The 18,791-nt window shown below is 41.7% G+C and overlaps 1 protein-coding gene across 1 annotated transcript; it reads left to right on the top strand.

Moving 5' to 3' along the window:
* The first annotated feature begins 1,699 nt into the window (after positions 1 to 1,699).
* LOC141809153 (WD repeat domain phosphoinositide-interacting protein 1-like) lies at positions 1,700 to 18,791 on the top strand. Its single transcript, XM_074696021.1, has 13 exons — positions 1,700 to 2,179; positions 6,632 to 6,714; positions 8,609 to 8,775; positions 8,998 to 9,094; positions 10,039 to 10,136; positions 12,104 to 12,196; positions 12,730 to 12,800; positions 13,132 to 13,239; positions 13,341 to 13,505; positions 13,654 to 13,761; positions 15,252 to 15,406; positions 15,714 to 15,814; positions 18,078 to 18,791. Exons 1-13 carry the CDS (start codon positions 2,061 to 2,063, stop codon positions 18,126 to 18,128), a joined length of 1,416 nt encoding a protein of 471 aa, XP_074552122.1. The 5' UTR covers positions 1,700 to 2,060; the 3' UTR covers positions 18,129 to 18,791.

Raw genomic sequence — 18,791 nt, 5'->3', positions numbered from 1 at the left:
CTTTTAGATTTTGGCTGACTGTAATCCACACTTTAAAATGAGATTATCAGCACCAATATTTCTGGTTACAGGTTATATTGAATTGCTACTTCTTAGCTTCCAGGTCAGGTCAACAAGGACTTGCAGCCTAAACTAAAGGCTAATTAGCCTTTAACTCGGGCTGTATCACTCTATAACACAGGGGCTGGGCTGTTTGTGTTAATGTCCATTCCAACCCACACGCAGCAGTTATTCTGCAGTGGTCTGTTCAGACCAGCTGCACTAAATATAGACAGCAACTAAACTACATACAATCTGACAGAGTTTACTTATTGTCACGTTAGCCTACAGATAAGTTGGAGCACTGGGCTGCAGATGTCGCAACTGTGATGATAAATACCTTATAGCGGTGCAATGTATCCAGTAAAAAGTTGTCTTAAAGAAAGAAAAATTGCTTTACAATCCGATCTCAGTTAAATTCTAAAACAAACACACACAGCTCATAAAAAACATTACAACAGTGTGCAGAGACTTTAAATGACTTTCAGGTTCTTAAAGCATAGTATTTCACCTTTAAAGTGTAAAAGGTATAGAGTAACATGACCTATAAAAACAAACTAACAAAAAAAAAAACTGCAGCAGTAATTACCATTTTGTGTGAAAATGATCCTTCATACCCACAAGCTCTTTTCCATTCTGTTGTGAAGTGTCTCCAACATGGCCAAGCTCAAGTTGATGACGTCACCTGAAAACACTCTATAGCAGGGATCAAACTCGTACCATGGAGGGCCAAGAGGCTGCAGGTTTTCGTTCCAACCAAGAACTCCACCAGCTGGTTTCACTGATTACCTCACCTTCAAGCACAGAGCAGGGACTAATCAGTGGAATCAGCTGGTGGAGCTCTTGGTTGGAAAGAAAACCTGCAGCCTCTTGGCCCTCCATGGCATGAGTTTGAGATCCCTGCACTATAGCATTGGCCTTTCTGATCACTCAAACTGCTTCACAGCCACTGGTAGGAGCCATCAGTTTTACACAAACCATACCCATCCACACACCACTAATCAACCAATTTTTCACTGTGTTGCTCAAGGATACGCAACATGCAGCTGCACGAGCTGGAATCAAACCAACAGCCTTTCGATCAAGGGATGGCACTTATGCCAGTGAGCCACAGCCACCCCACTGGGTATGATGGTTATGTGAGGGAAGCAGCATCAACATTTGCCCAAACATACGCTGTCATTGCATGCAGGAGAAGAAGAGAAAGCATGCGAAACTACAGAACTACCCAGCTCACTGACATATGGGCTGCTCCTCATGTTCATCTCCTTTGACAGGAAAAGTTAGGTGGCTAGAAACAAACTAACACCACAAGGTGGCGCTGTAACAAGGCAACAAGTAGGATGTCTTCGAACATAACATTGAATGGGTTATTTACAACGGTCCCTGCTTAATTCCTTTCTCAACCTTTTCTGCCTTTAAGAGCTCCCGACCGTGCTTTGTGAGAAGGAAGCGTGGTGGCAGTGTAGAGATGAATCATGATCAGAAGAAGATAAAGAAGGGGGAGCTGGACTCTAGGGGGCGGAATAGGACCAGGTTCAGATCATGGATCCACCCGTATGTGTGCAGCAAGCCCCGTCAGCACATTAAGGGTCTTTGCAGGCCGGCCTGACCCCAGCTATTCTCGGTCTGCTCATACGCCCAGTGTTTTGCATTCATCTGTCCCTGTCTTTTTGCCCTGCACTGTCCAACACTGGTAAACAAGCGAGCGATCTGCACTCTGCAGCGCTTTGCGTTTTTCCTGCAACCAATCGCATAAGACCGGGACATGACGTCACACTGTCAGCTGTTCTTGTTTTGCTTCTTTTCCCTTGTTCCCGTGGAGGAATCGACCGCTAAAATAACCGAACTGTCCCTGATCTGACGCGTATTAGAAAGAGAGCTTCCAGTCGGTCTGTTCCGTGTCGAGTTGACCCAGCCCATACATCCAGAACCGGACACATTTCTCCCACATTGGAGCCGTCTTCCGCCGACATCGAGCGAGGAGGTGCAGCCGATCCCAGGCCTCCAATCCAGGGCGGATGGAGGACAGGAGGTCGCTGGGGATCGGGATGGAGACCGGAGAGGGTGCGGGCGGGCCTAGCGGACCGGACGGACTGGGGCTCCGGTTTGGCTGTGTCTCTTTCAACCAAGACTCCACGTAAGAAACAGATGATATGTAGATGACCTGGAGACTTGTTCACATGACCCCTCTCTGAAATTTAACAGATGCGTGTTGTTTAACACACACACACACACACACACACACACACACACACACACACACACACACACACACACACACACACACACACACACACACAAGCTGTTGATCAGTCAAACAGTTGAAACACTTCACTCTCTTTTTTTTTTTTATAGCAGAAATCATTTCTAGCAGATCCTGAACCTGCCCTTTAAATGTAGGCTCTATGTTTCATAGGACGACCATCCTATGAACTGACTCACTTCTCGGCCAATACAGGTTATCTCTCAGCTGGTCTTTGCAGCAGGGTCTCTTCAGGACCTGTGCAGAAACTAACTAGCTAAGAGCAAGTATTACATCAGGTAACAGGTCTGTCAGTCAGCCATGGAACAAAAAACCTGATGTAGTTGAGTGACAGTGGAGGAGCAAGACCTTTTGGACTGAGGAGGCTAAACTGGGGCATTGAATTTATAGTAGTGGTGGTGGTTAGGGACTGTCCCAAAGCTATGAGGGTTTTCTTCTCTGATTAATTTACAGAAACTTCTACCATAAAATGACTCAAAAAGTAGACACAGTGGCAACAACTTAATCTGCAAAACATAATCCTTCTAAAAGACCCCAAAAGAGGACGTTTGTCTAAAGTCACAGTTACAGCTCTAACATTAAAACGCAAAGAAGCTTTTAGCAGCCTGCTGAAACACAACCAAGAGGCTCATTTCAAAATAAGTTACACCTCTGACGAGACAACCTGCCACTCCTGCAAAATTTCAGGAGGGCCACCAGGGTCCCCAAACAGATATCGGGGATCTACCCCTGTGGTGAAAGCAATAAAAGCTTACATGCTTGAAATTATAATGATCATGTCCAATCCCCTTTCTTGACTAGTGCAAGCAGCCCGACTCTGTTAGAGGGCTTGAACACATCTGCAGCTTTCACTCCATCAAATAGTTAGGCCGGACATGAGGCTAGGCAGTGAGCCATCCAGGATTAGCAGGGACATGTTACCTTGACTGGATTATGATTAAAATGAGTTAACAGATTAGCTAACAGCTACAGGCTGACCAAACAACACCAACCTCTGACAATGCTGGAGCTGTCAGCGGAATCTAGAGCATTATTGGATTTCTCCTGTGTCTTCCTGAAGCTGTTTTCCCAAGTGATTTTCTTCTAATGTGGGATCAGTACATTATGGGCCACTCTTGTCTTATCTCACAAGGTTGTTGCTATTGCTATCATTGCTGGTCATTAATTTTCTCTCTTGTCTTGTCCCTTTGTTGTGATTGGCTCAAAACTATTTAAAACAACAGTCACACTTTCTTTAAGCACTATTTGCTTTGCAGACATGAAGAATCAGTGGTTAGCTATTAAAACCAGTCTTTAATGTCCCATCGGAATTTTGAAAATCTGATGATAATTTACAGTATGTCATGGTGGTGTTGTCAAAGTGGTCTTGGATCAACATTGGTACCCTGTCCATGTATAATACCGTTAAAGCTTTGAGTAGTATAGCCCAGGCTTTATGTGAATCATGACTATAACTAGAGGTGTGAAAAATATTGATAGGGTAATATATTGCGATAATTTGACCTGTGATAAAGTATTGATGTTTCAACTCCTAATACTGATATTTTTGATAAAACAAAAAAAATCATATTTAAGGTAATTTGGAAGAACAATATGCATTCCGCACCTCTACTGCAGTACATGACACTGAAGAGCTTCTCCGCTGTTTGTTGCCCATAAACCTTATTATAAATATAATCTCAATTATATTCAAAATATTTAATTCCTAAACTTGATGATGTGGGTTTAGATGCCATAAACATCTATGTTTTCTCTTTATTCTTGGATCAATTAGTTTAAAATCATTCAAAGTTTAACTTTCACAGTGTACTAGACTAATGAAATAATAATCACAGTCATGTTTTGTGCAATATTAGTTTTTTTCATGAGTAACATTGGTTACATCAGGTGACATTTATCAGTTTCACCGAATGATTACGTCTTTAACCCAATCATTTCTTTACAAAATCAGTTTAACATCACAGTAGTTTAATCGACAAACTTGATGCACGTGCATGTTTTTAAGTTTAGTGTTTGTATGAAACACTAGGGATGTCCCCATAGAGATTTTTTTTTTACTTCTGGTCCGATCAGATTTTTTAATGATATGTTTTGCCGATACTGACCTGATACCTGTACTCCATTGGGTGATTCCGTTGTAAATGACGACTCATATTTGTTGTATTTAAGTGAGCCCTGTTGGTACCTCATTGAGGAACAATCATTTTACAAATGCTGCAAGATGCTGTTTTACTATCATTGCTGTCCGAAGAGAAGAAGCCCCACAAAGCGGACATATTTGCAACGTGGTTTGATGTACAGCCGCCGTAAAGCGTGACAATGCTGAAAACGCTTGACAACTGGACTGGTCTCGACCACATAACGAAATCCGATACTATCTGATCCTCCAAAAATAGTACTATCAGGTGCCGATACCAATCAGTGTATCACATCGGGCCATCACTATGAAAAACTGCATCTGATTTTCAATATTTCAAACACAATAAAATAGAAAAGTCGCTTCAATCAACTTAAATAGCTGACTGTGTAGAATATAAAAAAAAATCACAATATTGTGATATCATGCTACTATCATATTGTGACCAAGTACCGTAATGGGTATTGTATCCTGAGGCTCTTGCCGATAATCACCCCTAATTATACCTGAGGGATGGGTTAAGTCTGGATTCTCTCTGTGTTGGAAAAAAATCTCTTCAAAGCTGCTTCAGTAATTTGGTAAGTTGGAAGCTTTGCCCTTAACAAAAGAAATCTGTTATTTCGGTTATTTCGTACCCCCACCATTATCAATGCAGGTTCTGAGGATATACTGAGGGTGACCTGCAGTTCACTAGCTGCTTTATGCTGAGTACGCTTCACTCAGTGCACACTGCACAGGGCTTCAGCAGCTCTACTCACAGTTGGTCTGAGTTCTGAGTAATCCAAAGATCAGAGCAGGATGTTGTGAAGGAAGCTTTCCTTCCAGGTACATTCTGTGCATCTGGCTTTGTGCTCCAACATTCAGAGAACATCAGCGGAATCTTCGTTTATCTGTGCGTCCTCCAGAGGCAGTGGGATGTGTTGTGTATAGATGTGCAGGTCTGGCCCTGCTCAGAAACAGGAACAGACAGGACAGGAATGTGTAGCTCTTCTGGAAATAACCAGTGTTAAAATGACCTGATGTCTCAAACAGGTCTAGGCTTAGGAGAGCTGACCCAGCACGACTGTGTGAATGTAAATATGAGAAGGTGTGGGGACAGGAAGGAGGAAAACTGGAGTTGTTTCTTTAACATCAAACCAAACCGCTACATTTAATCTTGTGGACAAACACACAGCAAGAGATGATACATTTGGATTGTTGGTATCCTCTGGCACAGGAAGTGACTTTTTTGGATTATTCATTTACTGCTTTCCTCACAGACAGAAATCCACAGGCTACATGAGAATCCATACTATCCACTCAGAGTGGACAAAGTTGTGAAAAGAGCCGTCACTGTTCTGATATTATCGCAAATTAAAAGGAGCTCCTTCCGTCAGCTCTGTCAGGGTGAAAGTTAACTGTGTGACATATTCTGGATAAAATCTGGATCATTCTGACTTCAGAGGAAAAAAGAATGACACCCTTGCTTCGCTTGCAGAGCAGTTAAATGAGGAATTTCTTTCTGCTCCATACTCACTGTCATCTTTGTGGCTACGAGTGTCTTTAGTCAGTCATGGTCAACATGTTTACTGAACACTCACAGCCACTGATGGCTGTGCAAATACATCATCTTGGTCTTGGTGATGGAGGTGTGATACACAATGGAGCGTTTTCAAAGACTTCATGAAAACTGTATTTAAAAAAAGGTTTGGACAAAAATTCTCACAAGGTTTTTGGTCAAATTTCAAGTGTGGGAGTAAATTCTTTTGGATTAAGGATAACTCCTTTAAAATTTCTTTCTACATTTGAAAATGTGTTTTCTTTAATAAGACAGATTCGTAAGGTTACCATCTCAAACACTGCGTCTCCATGTCAGTGGCAGAACCTTCCACAGATGTAAAAACTGCCAGACAGGGCTCAAGCCTCAATAAAATGTATCACAGTGAATGAGGCAGAATTATTTAAGTCAAACCACTTTAATGCATTGAGAGATTTTGATGGCAGCAGGTTTGTGCATGTCGATGAGCAACACATTTCACCACAAGGGGGCACCCCATGGAAGAAAACAGCGGGTACAGGAAAATGCAGAATAGTCAACTTATCCTTCCTTATTCCCTGAATCCCTTCTGATGACCCTGTTTGTATCTGAAACATGGAGGAAAAGGAGGAACTCTTCAAGTACTGATGTTTCATGTGCTTGTGTCTTGCAGGTCTTTGGCTTTGGGGACTAAAACAGGCTATAAGCTGTTTTCTCTGACTATGGTGGATAAACTGGACTGTATCCATGAGAGTGGTCAGTATGAAAATCCTACTCTGCCTCTTCCATTAGTGTGGCTAATCCTCCATCCACATCAGTTGGTGAATAAATGTCCAAATGTACCAACATGCAGTCAGTAGCTTTGCCCTGTCAACACAGATCCAGTCACAGAGTATCCTCCAACCTTTTTGCTTCAGTGACCTGAAAAAAGTGTGTCCCAGCTAATCTCTGGAGGTTTGTTCATCACATTTCTTTAACAAACAGGTTGAAACTGTATACTCAGTTTCAAATGATCTGTTGGGTGAACTCATCAGTCTTATAATAGCTCATCTGCTGTGGATGAGCTACCTGGAAATGTCACATCTTCTTATGTTACCTGGCAGGAACCCAGAGGGATGAACTGAAGGAAAGAATAATCTGTGAAAAGGGCATTTTTATCCTTCATTATCATTTGCCACGGTCTAAGGTTCACACACTTGTACCTGGAAGGGTTAATCAAGTGTCTATTCACCTCTAAAATGCAGAAATGTCATCCAAAAGTAGTGTCATGGCTGGATGCTGAAAAATCCTTCGGTAGAAAAGAACAGCTCTTTTTTTCAAGTAATGTCAAAGTAACTTCAAATGAACTTCTACGGGTAACATTTGTGTCCTTGTGCCATTTAAAACATTTTCACCATATTACACTTCTTTGTAGCTGAAATTAATCCACATGATTCTGAATTTTTTAGCCTTAATCATATGAAATGTGACATTATTTCGTTTTGTAAATTTCTATTTCAACATATCACACAGACATACAAACATACTTATCTTTTTTGTTACGTTTTTTAATTTTAATATTCTAATCAATATAAAAAAGAATATGACAGTCAAACCTTGTGTTTTTGTGATAATAGCTACAGGCTTAGATTTATAGGATAGAGTAACATAAATCTAGAGATTGTACTACAGAGATTAGATTGTGATAAATACGTTGCTATCAAATACGCTAGGCGGGGGTCACTGGACAATGCAGTTAATACAGCTTTACCAATGTTTTCAAAATAAGAGCTGCTGGTAATGACTAAAAGAACAAAACCGTGAATGCAAGTGAAATGAGCTTTTTTTGCCTGGTGTCTGGGCTCAGCCTCAGAGAGACACAGGGTTCAGCTCAGACCTCCAGGAGAGGCTCCGAGTAGAGCTGCTGCTCCTCCACACTGAGAGGAGCCAGGTGAGGTGGTTTGGGCATCTTGTGGATGGGGTGGGGGTTAGAGGTTGACTGACTCTTGGAGTCAGCTTTAAGGAGAGAAACTACATTTTTTTTAGTCCAAAGGATGTTCCTGGTTTTGAGCTCAGCTACAGCGGCACTTCAATTTGGAGGCAGGCCAGACATAGTTTTCCAGTGTCTGTTAAATCAGGGAATGAACTCATCACATCAAAAGCTCAGCATCACTATGATCTACATCTGTTGACCTCAAACCAAACCTCACAAAAACCAGACAATAAGAGCAATCCGCTGTGTGTGTAAACAGAGGCTGAGATTACCCCAAGGAAACCACCAAGCAGTCAGCCTGTCCACATGCCAGTGCTCACTGGCCCATCTGTGCTTTTTCATGGCTGGTTTCTCAGACAGACTGTGTTTACATGTTTCACAGAGTTCCTGCAGCCTGTGCAGAAACATGGCTGCTGCTGACGCCACTTTGATGTGTGGGGAAGATACTCTGTACTCATAGCTTGGAGATGTAACTGAAAGCCATGCTGGTTGTGAGACCATAGGTCATCATGGTCTCAGTGCAAAACAATGATCTTCGGAAGGTTAGCGCGGCTTCTGCTCTTTTGATGGAGATGCTTCTCATTCTTCTCTAGGGTGGAAATTACAGATTGATGAAGTCAGCATGAAAGTTTCTGATGAATAACTGCCACAGGTCTGCTCTCTGCTCTCCCCTCACAGAAACTCTGGATGTTTACATCGTGGAACGTCTGTTCTCCAGCAGTCTAGTGGTTGTGGTGAGCACCACTATGCCACATTGCATGAACATCTACCACTTCAAGAAGGGGACAGAGATCTGCAACTACAGCTACCCAAACAAGATCCTGTCTGTCAGGCTAAACAGACAGGTGAGCTGCTGCATCTTTAAAACCACAGCTTGATGTGTTCACCTGAGTCCATGTTCGTTTTTCGTCCCAGCCTAAGCCTAAGCTCTGTGTCAGCTGGCTGTTACTGGGCCTCTCCCAAAGAAGTGCCTGTATCTACATGAATGTTTGTTGAATGAGTAAGGATACACTGAAGACAACAGCTCTTATGTCGTGTTAAAAGGTGGAGTTTACTCTGTCTTTCAGAGGCTTGTGGTGTGCCTTGAAGAATCCATTTATATCCACAACATCAAAGACATGAAGCTGCTCAAAACTCTGCTCAACACTCCGTCCAATCCCTCAGGTACAACTTCAACACCTAAAGACTGGAAAGACAAGTATGTCTTAGACAAACAAGCAGTTTTCAAGCAAGCTGTTTTCCAAACTGCCTCCTACCCCAGCAGTCCGACTGATCCAGCCTACATTCAGTATGTAGTAGTCAGTACGTGAAAACATGCTGAATCTGCAGTATGAAAACATTTTCCTGGGTGTCCTACTGATCCAGGAAAACTTCTCAGTATGCAACAGACCAGTCTGCTTCACATACTGTTTCCCACAATGCACAGCGCTAACACTGTTTGTGTATGCAGGTGGCACTCAGGTCTAAGTGTTCTAGTCTTGAAAGAGGTTTTCTTCTACAAATTCATTAAAGCCCAAAATCCAGTAATTCACTTTTTTAATCACGCATGGATTATATGGAAAAGGTTTTCTCCATAAGCTGTAAAAATAAAAAGTCAATCCCTTCCATATGTTATCAATATACACTATAGGTGTGAGGTAAAGCATCAAATCCAATGATTCTGCTGTAGTATAATTATAATGCCAAAAAATCACAATTTCTAATAAGAGCTCTCTAAAATCTAATGAACATTTCCTTCCCTTGCTTTGTTCTATTAACATTTTATCTACCTTTAATTTAAAATCTCTCTTATTGTATTGTTCCAGTATCTTCAACACTGACTCTTCATGCTAGAGCAGAAGGCAATATGTAGAGCCCACTACATACTACTTTTACATGTAGTGATCACTACTTTCACATGTAGTATGTAGCACGTGGTTTGTAAACAGCCACAGTTTCTTTGTTTGCTTGACTAGTTGACTCAGGACACTTTTAAAAATAACTGTTTTAGTTAATCAACAACATGGGTCATGATGACTGTAACGTATTAAATGCTGTTTTGCACACAGTTGCTCAACCTATTTTTTGAACAGTAACTGTGTTTATGTCTCTGTTTCCTCTTCCTGCAGGTCTCTGTGCTCTTTCAACCAATCATTCCAGCTCATACCTGGCATACCCCGGCAGTGCAACGATTGGGGAGATTATAGTGTATGATGCCAACAACTTTGTAAGGGACTCATCATCTTAAGCTAGGAAACTGGTTTGAAATAAGTGAAGCCTATGCAGAAGTGCTAAAAGTTGCAGCTCATCCAGTGTCCACTGGAGGCTGGCTGTTGAAAGACTGGGAACCACATACACACCAAAGTTCAAAAGTGACTTGGGTCTGAATAACTCATTTCTCCATCATTACAGACTTCATAGGGGGTAATTTTTTCATAATTCAGCAGTTTAGAAAATATTAAGATCACAAGTTCTACCAATCAGAGGCGCAGCTTACCTGACTGACAGGACTGGCGCTCTGAGCTGTTAGTGTGGAGGCTCAAAGCCCCCTTGAGAGTCAGCATTTCCCCTGATGATCTATTTCATTACTCTGTCCAGGAACAGATGGGTCCATGTATTTCACAGTCAACGGATAAACCATGAATTTAAAGAAATAAATGTTAATTATTTTTGTTAAACATCCTGGAAGTTGAGGTTTAACTTAACATATACACGCCTGATCAGAATTTTAAGACTTGAAACATTGCAAGAATTTACATTTTGCACTGTTGGATCTTAAGAATGTTCAGAGAAGAGCTTTAAAATGGAACAAAGATAAAAGAAATGGGAGTGAGAAAAGAAAAATGATTCAGCAATTTATTGCAAACAACAGTCAAAGTGAGAGTCTGTTCATCAGCTGATCAAAAGTTTAAGACCACAACTCAAAAAAACTGAAAACCTCTAAAGTAGAGGTAAAAGTAAAAAAAAAAGGAACTCACTAATGAGGAGTCACTGCAGAAATTTGTCTAGACATGCTTGATGCCAGTGTTTGCAGGCAGTGGGAACATTGGAGGATCATCCACTGTCTGAACTGATGTCCGTTTCTGTAAACATTCCTCTCCATCCATTCTCAAATGGTCTCAGTGTGATTTAGATCAGGGGAACACACAGGATGGTCCCAAAGAGTGAGCTGATTCCTCTGGAAGAAGTCCTCTGTCAGGCGCCCATTGTGAACTGCAGTGTTGTCCTGTTGAAAAACCCAGCCATTACCACACAGACCAGGGCCCTCAGTCATGAAGGAGGCCCCCTGCAACATCTCCACAACACCCCTGACCAACCTGAAGCTCCATTGTTCCACTGAAGGAAAAAGCCCCGATCATGATGGTGCCCCCTCCATTGTGCCGCTGTGAAAACATCTCCAGTGGGATCTCCTCGTCGTGTCAGTAACGTTGAAGCCATCAGGATGTCGAGGTTCAGTTTTTCTCCTCAGAGAATCAAACTTTCTTCTCCTGTCAGTGTCCCATGTTTTCTTCTCTCTGAAAAAGTCCAAACGGCGAGTTTGTGGCGTTGAAGGAGACGAGGCCTTTGAAGACATGTTTTGTTCTTAAGCTTTTCTCTCTCAGATGGCGTCTGATGGTTATTGGGCTGCAGTTGGCTCCAGTAACAGCCTTCATTTGGGTCCAAGATCGTCCCGTGTTGAATGCTCCGGCTCAGCTCTGGTGAAATATTTCTGGGTCTACCTCTGGACTAACGTGTTCCATCACCCTCTGGATCTTTGAAGAAATTCAAAATGGCTGTCTTACTGCATCAGCCTCAGTAGCGATGGCACGTTGTGAGAGGCCTTGCTGATGCAGCTCAACAATCAGACCACGTTAACCAGGAGGTCATGACAGAGAGAAAACCTGACAGGAAATCACACTGATCCACATTTTAGAGCAGATTTTCTCTTTTAAAGGCTGACCTCTGAACTTTGATCACCTGATGAACAGACTGTTTACCTTTGATTGTTGTTTGCAAGAAACTGCTGACTAGATGGGGGTTTTTTGTCGTTTCTTCTTTTTGCATTTTGAAACTCTACTTAGAGCCTTCTTAAGATCCAACAAAGCAAGATGTTAATTTTTTTTATCTGTAAACTGACCAAACACCCAGGTCAAACAGAAATGTGTGCACTAACCCCCTGTCCTCCTGTTTGCTGTATGTCCTCTGTGGTTTCAGGTCACAGTAACAATGATTCCAGCTCATGACAGTCCTCTGGCAGCTCTTACCTTCAACGCCTCAGCCACAAAACTTGGCAGTGCCTCAGAGAGGGTAAGAGGGACCATTCACTCTGGTTCATGACAAGGAAGTTAAATGTTTTTGCTTAGTTTTTGTTAAAACTGCCAAGTAATATTTACTGGCAGGAGTCATTATAACCGAGAATCCTGCTGACTGAGAGCGGCACTGCACTTATGTTCATGAAAATTTCTCCTGGGGACAATAAAGTTGATCTTATCTTAAAATTCCTGATAAATGGGAAAAAACAGCTCTGGCCCCCAGCCCTGGGGTCAGTCCCTTCATATCAACACTGTGCTCCTCTTGCTTTATCTTTGAGCCAAAGCCTGGAAATGGTGAAGGTTCCAGAGCCAGTAACTGTTTTATTTTCTGATGTCAGGCAGAGGAGCTACTATAAGACTTCTAAATGTGTATTTATCTGTTTTAATTTCATGATTACACATGGGACATAACAAGGACAGAACAGCTCTACATCACCAGTAAATCTTTTTTGAGGGGAAATGTATTTGAACCTTGGTAAACCATCAGGATCATTTCCCATCAGGCACTAACCTGTTCGTCTCTTCCAGGGCACTGTGATCCGAGTGTTTTCCATTCCTGAGGGCCAGCGTCTGTTTGAGTTCCGTAGAGGCATGAAGAGGTTAAAGTTCACATTCTTTACAATCTGCTCTCCACAAAGAAAGATAAAGAGTCCAGTTTAGGAGCAAAGCTGGAATATTAACTTAAGTAAATGACAAAGATGATGGTTACAGGCACATATGTAGTCACTCCTTGAGTACTCACAAGCTCAGTGAGCAGAATAAGAACCATTCAAGTTGATGCACGATTCTTCAGGTGTTAAGTGTTGAGATGTGTGTGTGTGTGTGTGTGTGTGTGTGTGTGTGTGTGTGTGTGTGTGTGTGTGTGTGTGTGTGTGTGTGTGTGTGTGTGTGTGTATGAATTTGAATCTGTATCTCTCTCTGCCTCTGCAGGTACGTCAATATACGCTCTTTGTCCTTCAGTCCTGACGGTCAGTTCCTCTGTGCATCCAGCAACACAGAAACAGTGCATATCTTCAAGCTGGAGCAGCTTGGACCAAGGTGAGGATGAACGTGCATTTAACACAACTTACTTGTATTGTTTTTAGTCTTGCCCCTAAAATCTAAGTGAGCAGCCTCTTATGTTGTCCTGCTGCCTGCAGTGAAGGGGACGAGGCTGCCACCTGGACATCCTATGTTGGGAAGATGTTCTCTGCAGCCAGCAGCTACTTTCCTGCTCAGGTATCAGGCATGATGAGCCAGGACCGGGCCTTCGCCACTGTTCACCTCCTGACGTCCTGCCAGGAGAATGTTTGCACCCTGGCTATGTAAGCTTCTTTACAGGTCCTTATAGGCAGGGGCTGTTGAATGTTTACAGGAGGAGAAGGTCTATCTGTAAGACACTTCACAGTTGTATGTAAATGGATATAAACATTTTTAAGGCAACCTTAACTGAAACTTATTTTCATGTTTCAGAATCCAGAAGCTTCTGCGGCTGCTAGTAGCAACAACTGATGGTCAGCTGTTCATCTACACCGTGGATCCCCTGGATGGAGGAGAGTGCATGCTGGCCCACAAACACAGGTGAGGCTACAGGGAACCTGAACTACTGAACCCAACAGCTGCTGCACGCTGCAGATCAGATGGAAGCTACCAAAACCAACATCTTCACCTCACAGTCAACCAGGCAGCTGAGATAGTCTGGTGCCTCTGAGGATCACAAATATTTAGGTACCAGTCATATAGAGACCAAAAAAAAGATCTGTCCTGGCAAGTTACAGTTTTTCTCAGTTGCTCTGAACATTGCTCAAATCATCATCGCCATTTGCAAAACAATCAGTGCATTTCTCAAAACACTTCATTCAAAATGCAAAACACTACAGATTACATGCAAAAGCCAGGCTCTTTCTCAGAATCCTTAGTAGTTCATCTCTCAAAGTAAATCTCTGTGTCAGTGAACCTATCAAAGCGCTGAGTCATGTTGTCAGTATAACGGTGAACTCTGGGAGGATGTTCTGATGTAAACAATGCCTAAAGACAGTTATTGTAAATTGTAAGTTACATCTTAGTGTGTGTGGGAGATTGATTACAAGAGACTGGTCAAAGTTCACATTTTCTCTTACACAGTTTGTGCTATAATTTGTTGACTGACCCCATCATTGATACAGAAAGGAGAAGAAGGCGCTGCATAGCACAAAGAAACAGAAACAAAAGTAGAAATGTGAACATAGAACAGTCTCTTTAGGGAAAAGTGGTCATGCAGTGCTGTGGGAATTACAGAGCAGTGCAGTCTTTCTACACCTCCTTATGTTCCAGTATGCTGGGCCAAAAATTCTTATCCACATCAATTCAAAGATCTTCTCTGTCCACAAAAAAATCTTGATGATTGAGAATTCAGTTGTTCTCCCAGCTTTTGGCTGCATCCTTCGACCAACCTGGGCCATTGTAAGCTTATGATTGAGAACATGATGCACGGGTGTGGCAGATCTTTGTTGTCCTTTAAGGGAAACTTGTTGCCACTGTCTGTGCAGAGGAAAGTACACAGACATACTGACCATTTGATGGTTCATGAGATGAACCTTTGAGCTATTCCAGAAAAATGGTTGATCATTGGTTGATCTGATGCCTTACACATTTCCATTATTTACAGAAAGTCAAGAAGATTGACCAGGGAGCAGTTTACCAATCCAGACAGATTTAGAAAAACAGTCTAACCAAAATGTGTGGAAAGATGTTTGACATATTTGAAAACTTGTTCAACCTTTTTGCATGTAAGGACTTATTTAATGAACTAATGACTACATGTTGTGGGTGGTGGGACTATTCATCAGAGGCCCATGATAATTCATTTTAATCACATGACATAAGCAGCTAATAATGTAGGAAACAGCAGAGAATTGTACACAATCCTTTGCATGGATGTCCTAAAGCATTTGCAGCTTGCTCAAAGAAATGAGAAACTGACACAATGACGTGAAGATTGAACAAAGAGTTTTGAGAATTTTAATTCTCTTCTGAGAAATGAACCAGAGCAAACTGTAAGTGCTTTCATCATGTTCTCTTCTTCCTTTTAGCCTTTTTGGTGGTGGTGGTGATGATGATGATGATGATGATGAGCTCAATGAAGGAAAGGAGACAGAGAGGTCAGTGGGGCAAACACAGGCCTGTCCATCCTATGCTGCAACCGCTGCTTTACCAGCCTCTGGTCCTGTCACGGCTACCCTCACAGGTTAGTGTTCACCAACAGGTGTCCTTCTGTTTGCTCACGCTGGTTCATTTGATTAGAGGTGAGGGTGAGACAGTTACAAATTTGGTGGGTTAACTGGGATTTCATTGTCCACTAAGGGTTCCCAATTCTTGTTTGATTTATTAGAGTTCTTCAAATTTGCCACAAAATTAAATTAACTGTTGTCTCACCATTTATAAACACCGTTGGCCATAGAAATAAGTTTGAAGCATGGTTTTTGTGCTGTCCCGCCTTTACAACCAGAATGTCTGTCTTCTGATTCATGGTACCTTCACATCTTTCTATCCAGGCTACTCTGAAGACAGTGGAGCAAAGAAAGGAGAAGTCATTCCAGAGCATGAGTTTGCTGCTGGACCTGTGTGCCTGGATGACGAGAACGAGTTTCCTCCTGTAAGCATCCAAAAATACTAATTCTCAGCTGTAGCTGGCTCTGCTGTGACAGGTGTTATTGCAGACACAACAAAACAAAAGCCAGACTAACAGAGTATGCTAGCTGACTTCTGATGCTGTGACCAAAATCGTGCACTTGTACATCTACACTGACTGTACTGAGTGCATTAGTGCGTTCACACTGACAGTGCAGCAGTATGGCTCACTCCAAACGATCTAAAAGTTGACCGTGGAACGCTGGACACTTCTCACACTCAATGGTCGTCATACTGGCTACGTAGACGCATCAAAGACCAGTTTTCTTCCTTCAATGGCACAAGTTTACCAATCTAAAGAGGAAAAACTAGCGTTTGCTCCAGCGATAAAAAACTCCCTTCCCATGAGCATTTGCTCCCCACTGCCTTGAGGACCAAGGCGCCAGACCAGATCTTCTTTTTAACTCTGCTTTTCTTTGATCGAGACAACTCCACGAGGTAAGGTATTTATCAACAGTTAGGTAGAGCTACGGTTTGAAACGTAACAACAAGACAAAGCAGAATAGCTTTTATTCACCAAGTATCTTCAAGAAGACAAGGAACTTGACTCCGGATTGAACTGCACTCTTTCTACACAATTATTTGTGAATTAACGCTTAATATTACAAAAGTAATAGAACAGAGCTTAAGTAGTAAGAAATAATGAGAATAATAAAAAAAAAACTATGTTCAGAGGAAAATTAAAATATGTACACGTTAAAGTTAAATAGTGCGCTGAGTGAGACATCAAAGAAATTTGCAATTTTAAAAAGAAAATGAATGTGCAAAGAAGAAACAGACAGGCTGTAGTTGTAGCAAAGTTTGTAGCATGGTTTAGTAGCCGGCTATATTTATCTCTACTCCCAGCCCGGTGCTCTGAGAGGTGTCTGTAACGTGTAACGTTAGTGAATCCGGGCTCTGTCCTACCAGAGCTCATCTACCAACTCCAACCTCACCAAGCAGAATTAACGTAACCTGGCTCTTCATTTTATTGATAGACTCTCAAGTTTGAACAGACCACTGCAGAATAATTGCTGACTGTGGGTTGGAGTCAAGGTCATCACAAACACATTAACCTGTAGTTTAGCCTTCGGCCTGTGTGTTAGCCTTTAGCTGGTGCTCTATCTCCTGTTTATCTTTCTTCAGCTCTTCTGTCCTTTTTCTGTCTGACAGTCAGGCTCCAGTGTCCACCATCACTACAAAATTAATCACAGAAATCATTTTCAGCAGAGAAAAACACAGATCTCTCTTTTCTCTACTAAACTTCATCAGACGGCGTGGTGTTGTCATAGAGACTTAGACATGCTGTAAATCAGTCTGGTCCCTCGACCTGATCAGGAAGCTAAGAAGCAGCATTTAGGAATCACCTATATTGGTGATGATAATCCCACTTTAAAGTGTGGATTAGGATCAGGCAGATATCTAGAAGGGAGAGTTGATCAGGATTACTTAAAAACTCCCTACCACGCCTAAAAACCAGAAAGTTGCCAATTCATTACTTGGTGCACCTGGCTAAACCAATGTAGCACTGAGCATTGGCTAAGCAGACTAAAGCTCTTCATAAAGGTCATGTGATGTTTTGGTCACACTTTTTGGAGAGGTGTAAGTGAATGATTGGTTCAGATACTGAGTATTTTCAATTTTTGCATGAAACACATGTTCAGGGTCACAGGACTGCAGTTTTTAGACATTTTATCAACATGAGGACTGATGTCCAGTGCTTTTATTGTTGCCACTATTTTGGTTAAAAAGTAGATATTGTCAAGGCAGTACATGAATGCTATAAAAGATAGCTACTCAACTAAATAGCTTTGTCTCTCTGCAGAAATGTTTAGGTTAGGATTATGTTGCTTTGAATCAGAAGGATATTCTGGTAGCTTAACCAAGGTGTTGTTGCTATGCAGTCATTCTCATTCAGGCTTATGGTAACTTCATAAAGAGCGAAAGAAAATAGCCCATGTTTCTTCAATCATACTAAGTTTAATTAAAGTAGTTTTAATTAGCCAGTTAGAGCCAAACAAACACAAGAAAAACATTTGGTGATCAGTTCATCACAACAAATCTGGGAACTCCTTCTTGGACAACCAAATGTACAAGTTCCTTCTAATCAACATTATGAATAAAAGCAGTTCTAACTGACGCTGACTGGATATGTATTGAGCTCAACACATTTTACAACTAATGTCTTGAATAATTCATTTGCACATTGTCTGGACTAAACTGATGGGTCTGTTCTTGTCTTTTGGTAGATTAACTGGTGCCGTGACGGGACTGGAGGAGGCCAGGCACGGAGCTCGTGATCCCAGAAAGAGACAGGCAGACAGACAGATGGATACTTGCTGGCAAATGAGTTTAACAGCAAGAAGGAAAAAAAGTCTCCTATGGCATAGATTCATGTTTTCATTTGAACTTGGAGATACTGAGCTATCTTTCAGAGATTAATCTGGTCTTCATGTTTAATTCTCTGATTTTCCCACTGCACCATGAGTACCTCTGACTTTCCTCCAATACTTCTGTTGAGTTTGAAAAACATCAACTGTGAACTGTTGAGAGCTGCTGAAAATATGTCAGGGAGTTTATCTTTCTGTGGTGTTCTCATTAAAGGTGCATGTCAGAGCAGTCATACCCACAATATTTAAAGCTTTATTACTTGACAGATTTGACATTACGCCACAATGTCGTAGCAAATTTTTTTCTTTCTCATCCTTTTAAACTTAGTTTACGTATATGATAAAAGACTCAGACGTGTTTTACTTTGTATTTTACTACACTGTCATGTTCTGTGTATGCCTCATGGGTACATTTCAGGAGGGGTGTATGTACTGTACGTTTCTTTGTGCCTATTATTATTTGTAGTGTAATGTTTTGCTAATAGAACAAAACCAAAACAGGAGTGAAACAATAAACTCTTGCTGTGGGGGAAGAATGAACCTATGCAAAGCACAGATTTTGACCTGTTCATG

Source organism: Halichoeres trimaculatus, unplaced genomic scaffold (genome assembly GCF_033239565.1).
Source record: "Halichoeres trimaculatus isolate MK-OKI-2021-1 unplaced genomic scaffold, fHalTri1.1 fHalTri1_scaffold_20, whole genome shotgun sequence".
Classification (NCBI taxonomy): domain Eukaryota; kingdom Metazoa; phylum Chordata; class Actinopteri; order Labriformes; family Labridae; genus Halichoeres; species Halichoeres trimaculatus.
The sequence above is the reverse complement of the archived record's forward strand: the minus strand, read 5'-3'. Positions and strand labels throughout refer to the sequence as shown.

Excerpts from the sequence above, each read along its gene's own strand:
- LOC141809153 (XM_074696021.1), top strand. The coding sequence starts at position 2,061 with ATGGAGGACAGGAGGTCGCTGGGGATCGGGATGGAGACCGGAGAGGGT. Across the intron at positions 10,137-12,103 it reads TGTATGATGCCAACAACTTT|GTCACAGTAACAATGATTCC; the intron begins GTAAGGGACTCA and ends CTGTGGTTTCAG. Across the intron at positions 15,407-15,713 it reads TGTCACGGCTACCCTCACAG|GCTACTCTGAAGACAGTGGA; the intron begins GTTAGTGTTCAC and ends CTTTCTATCCAG.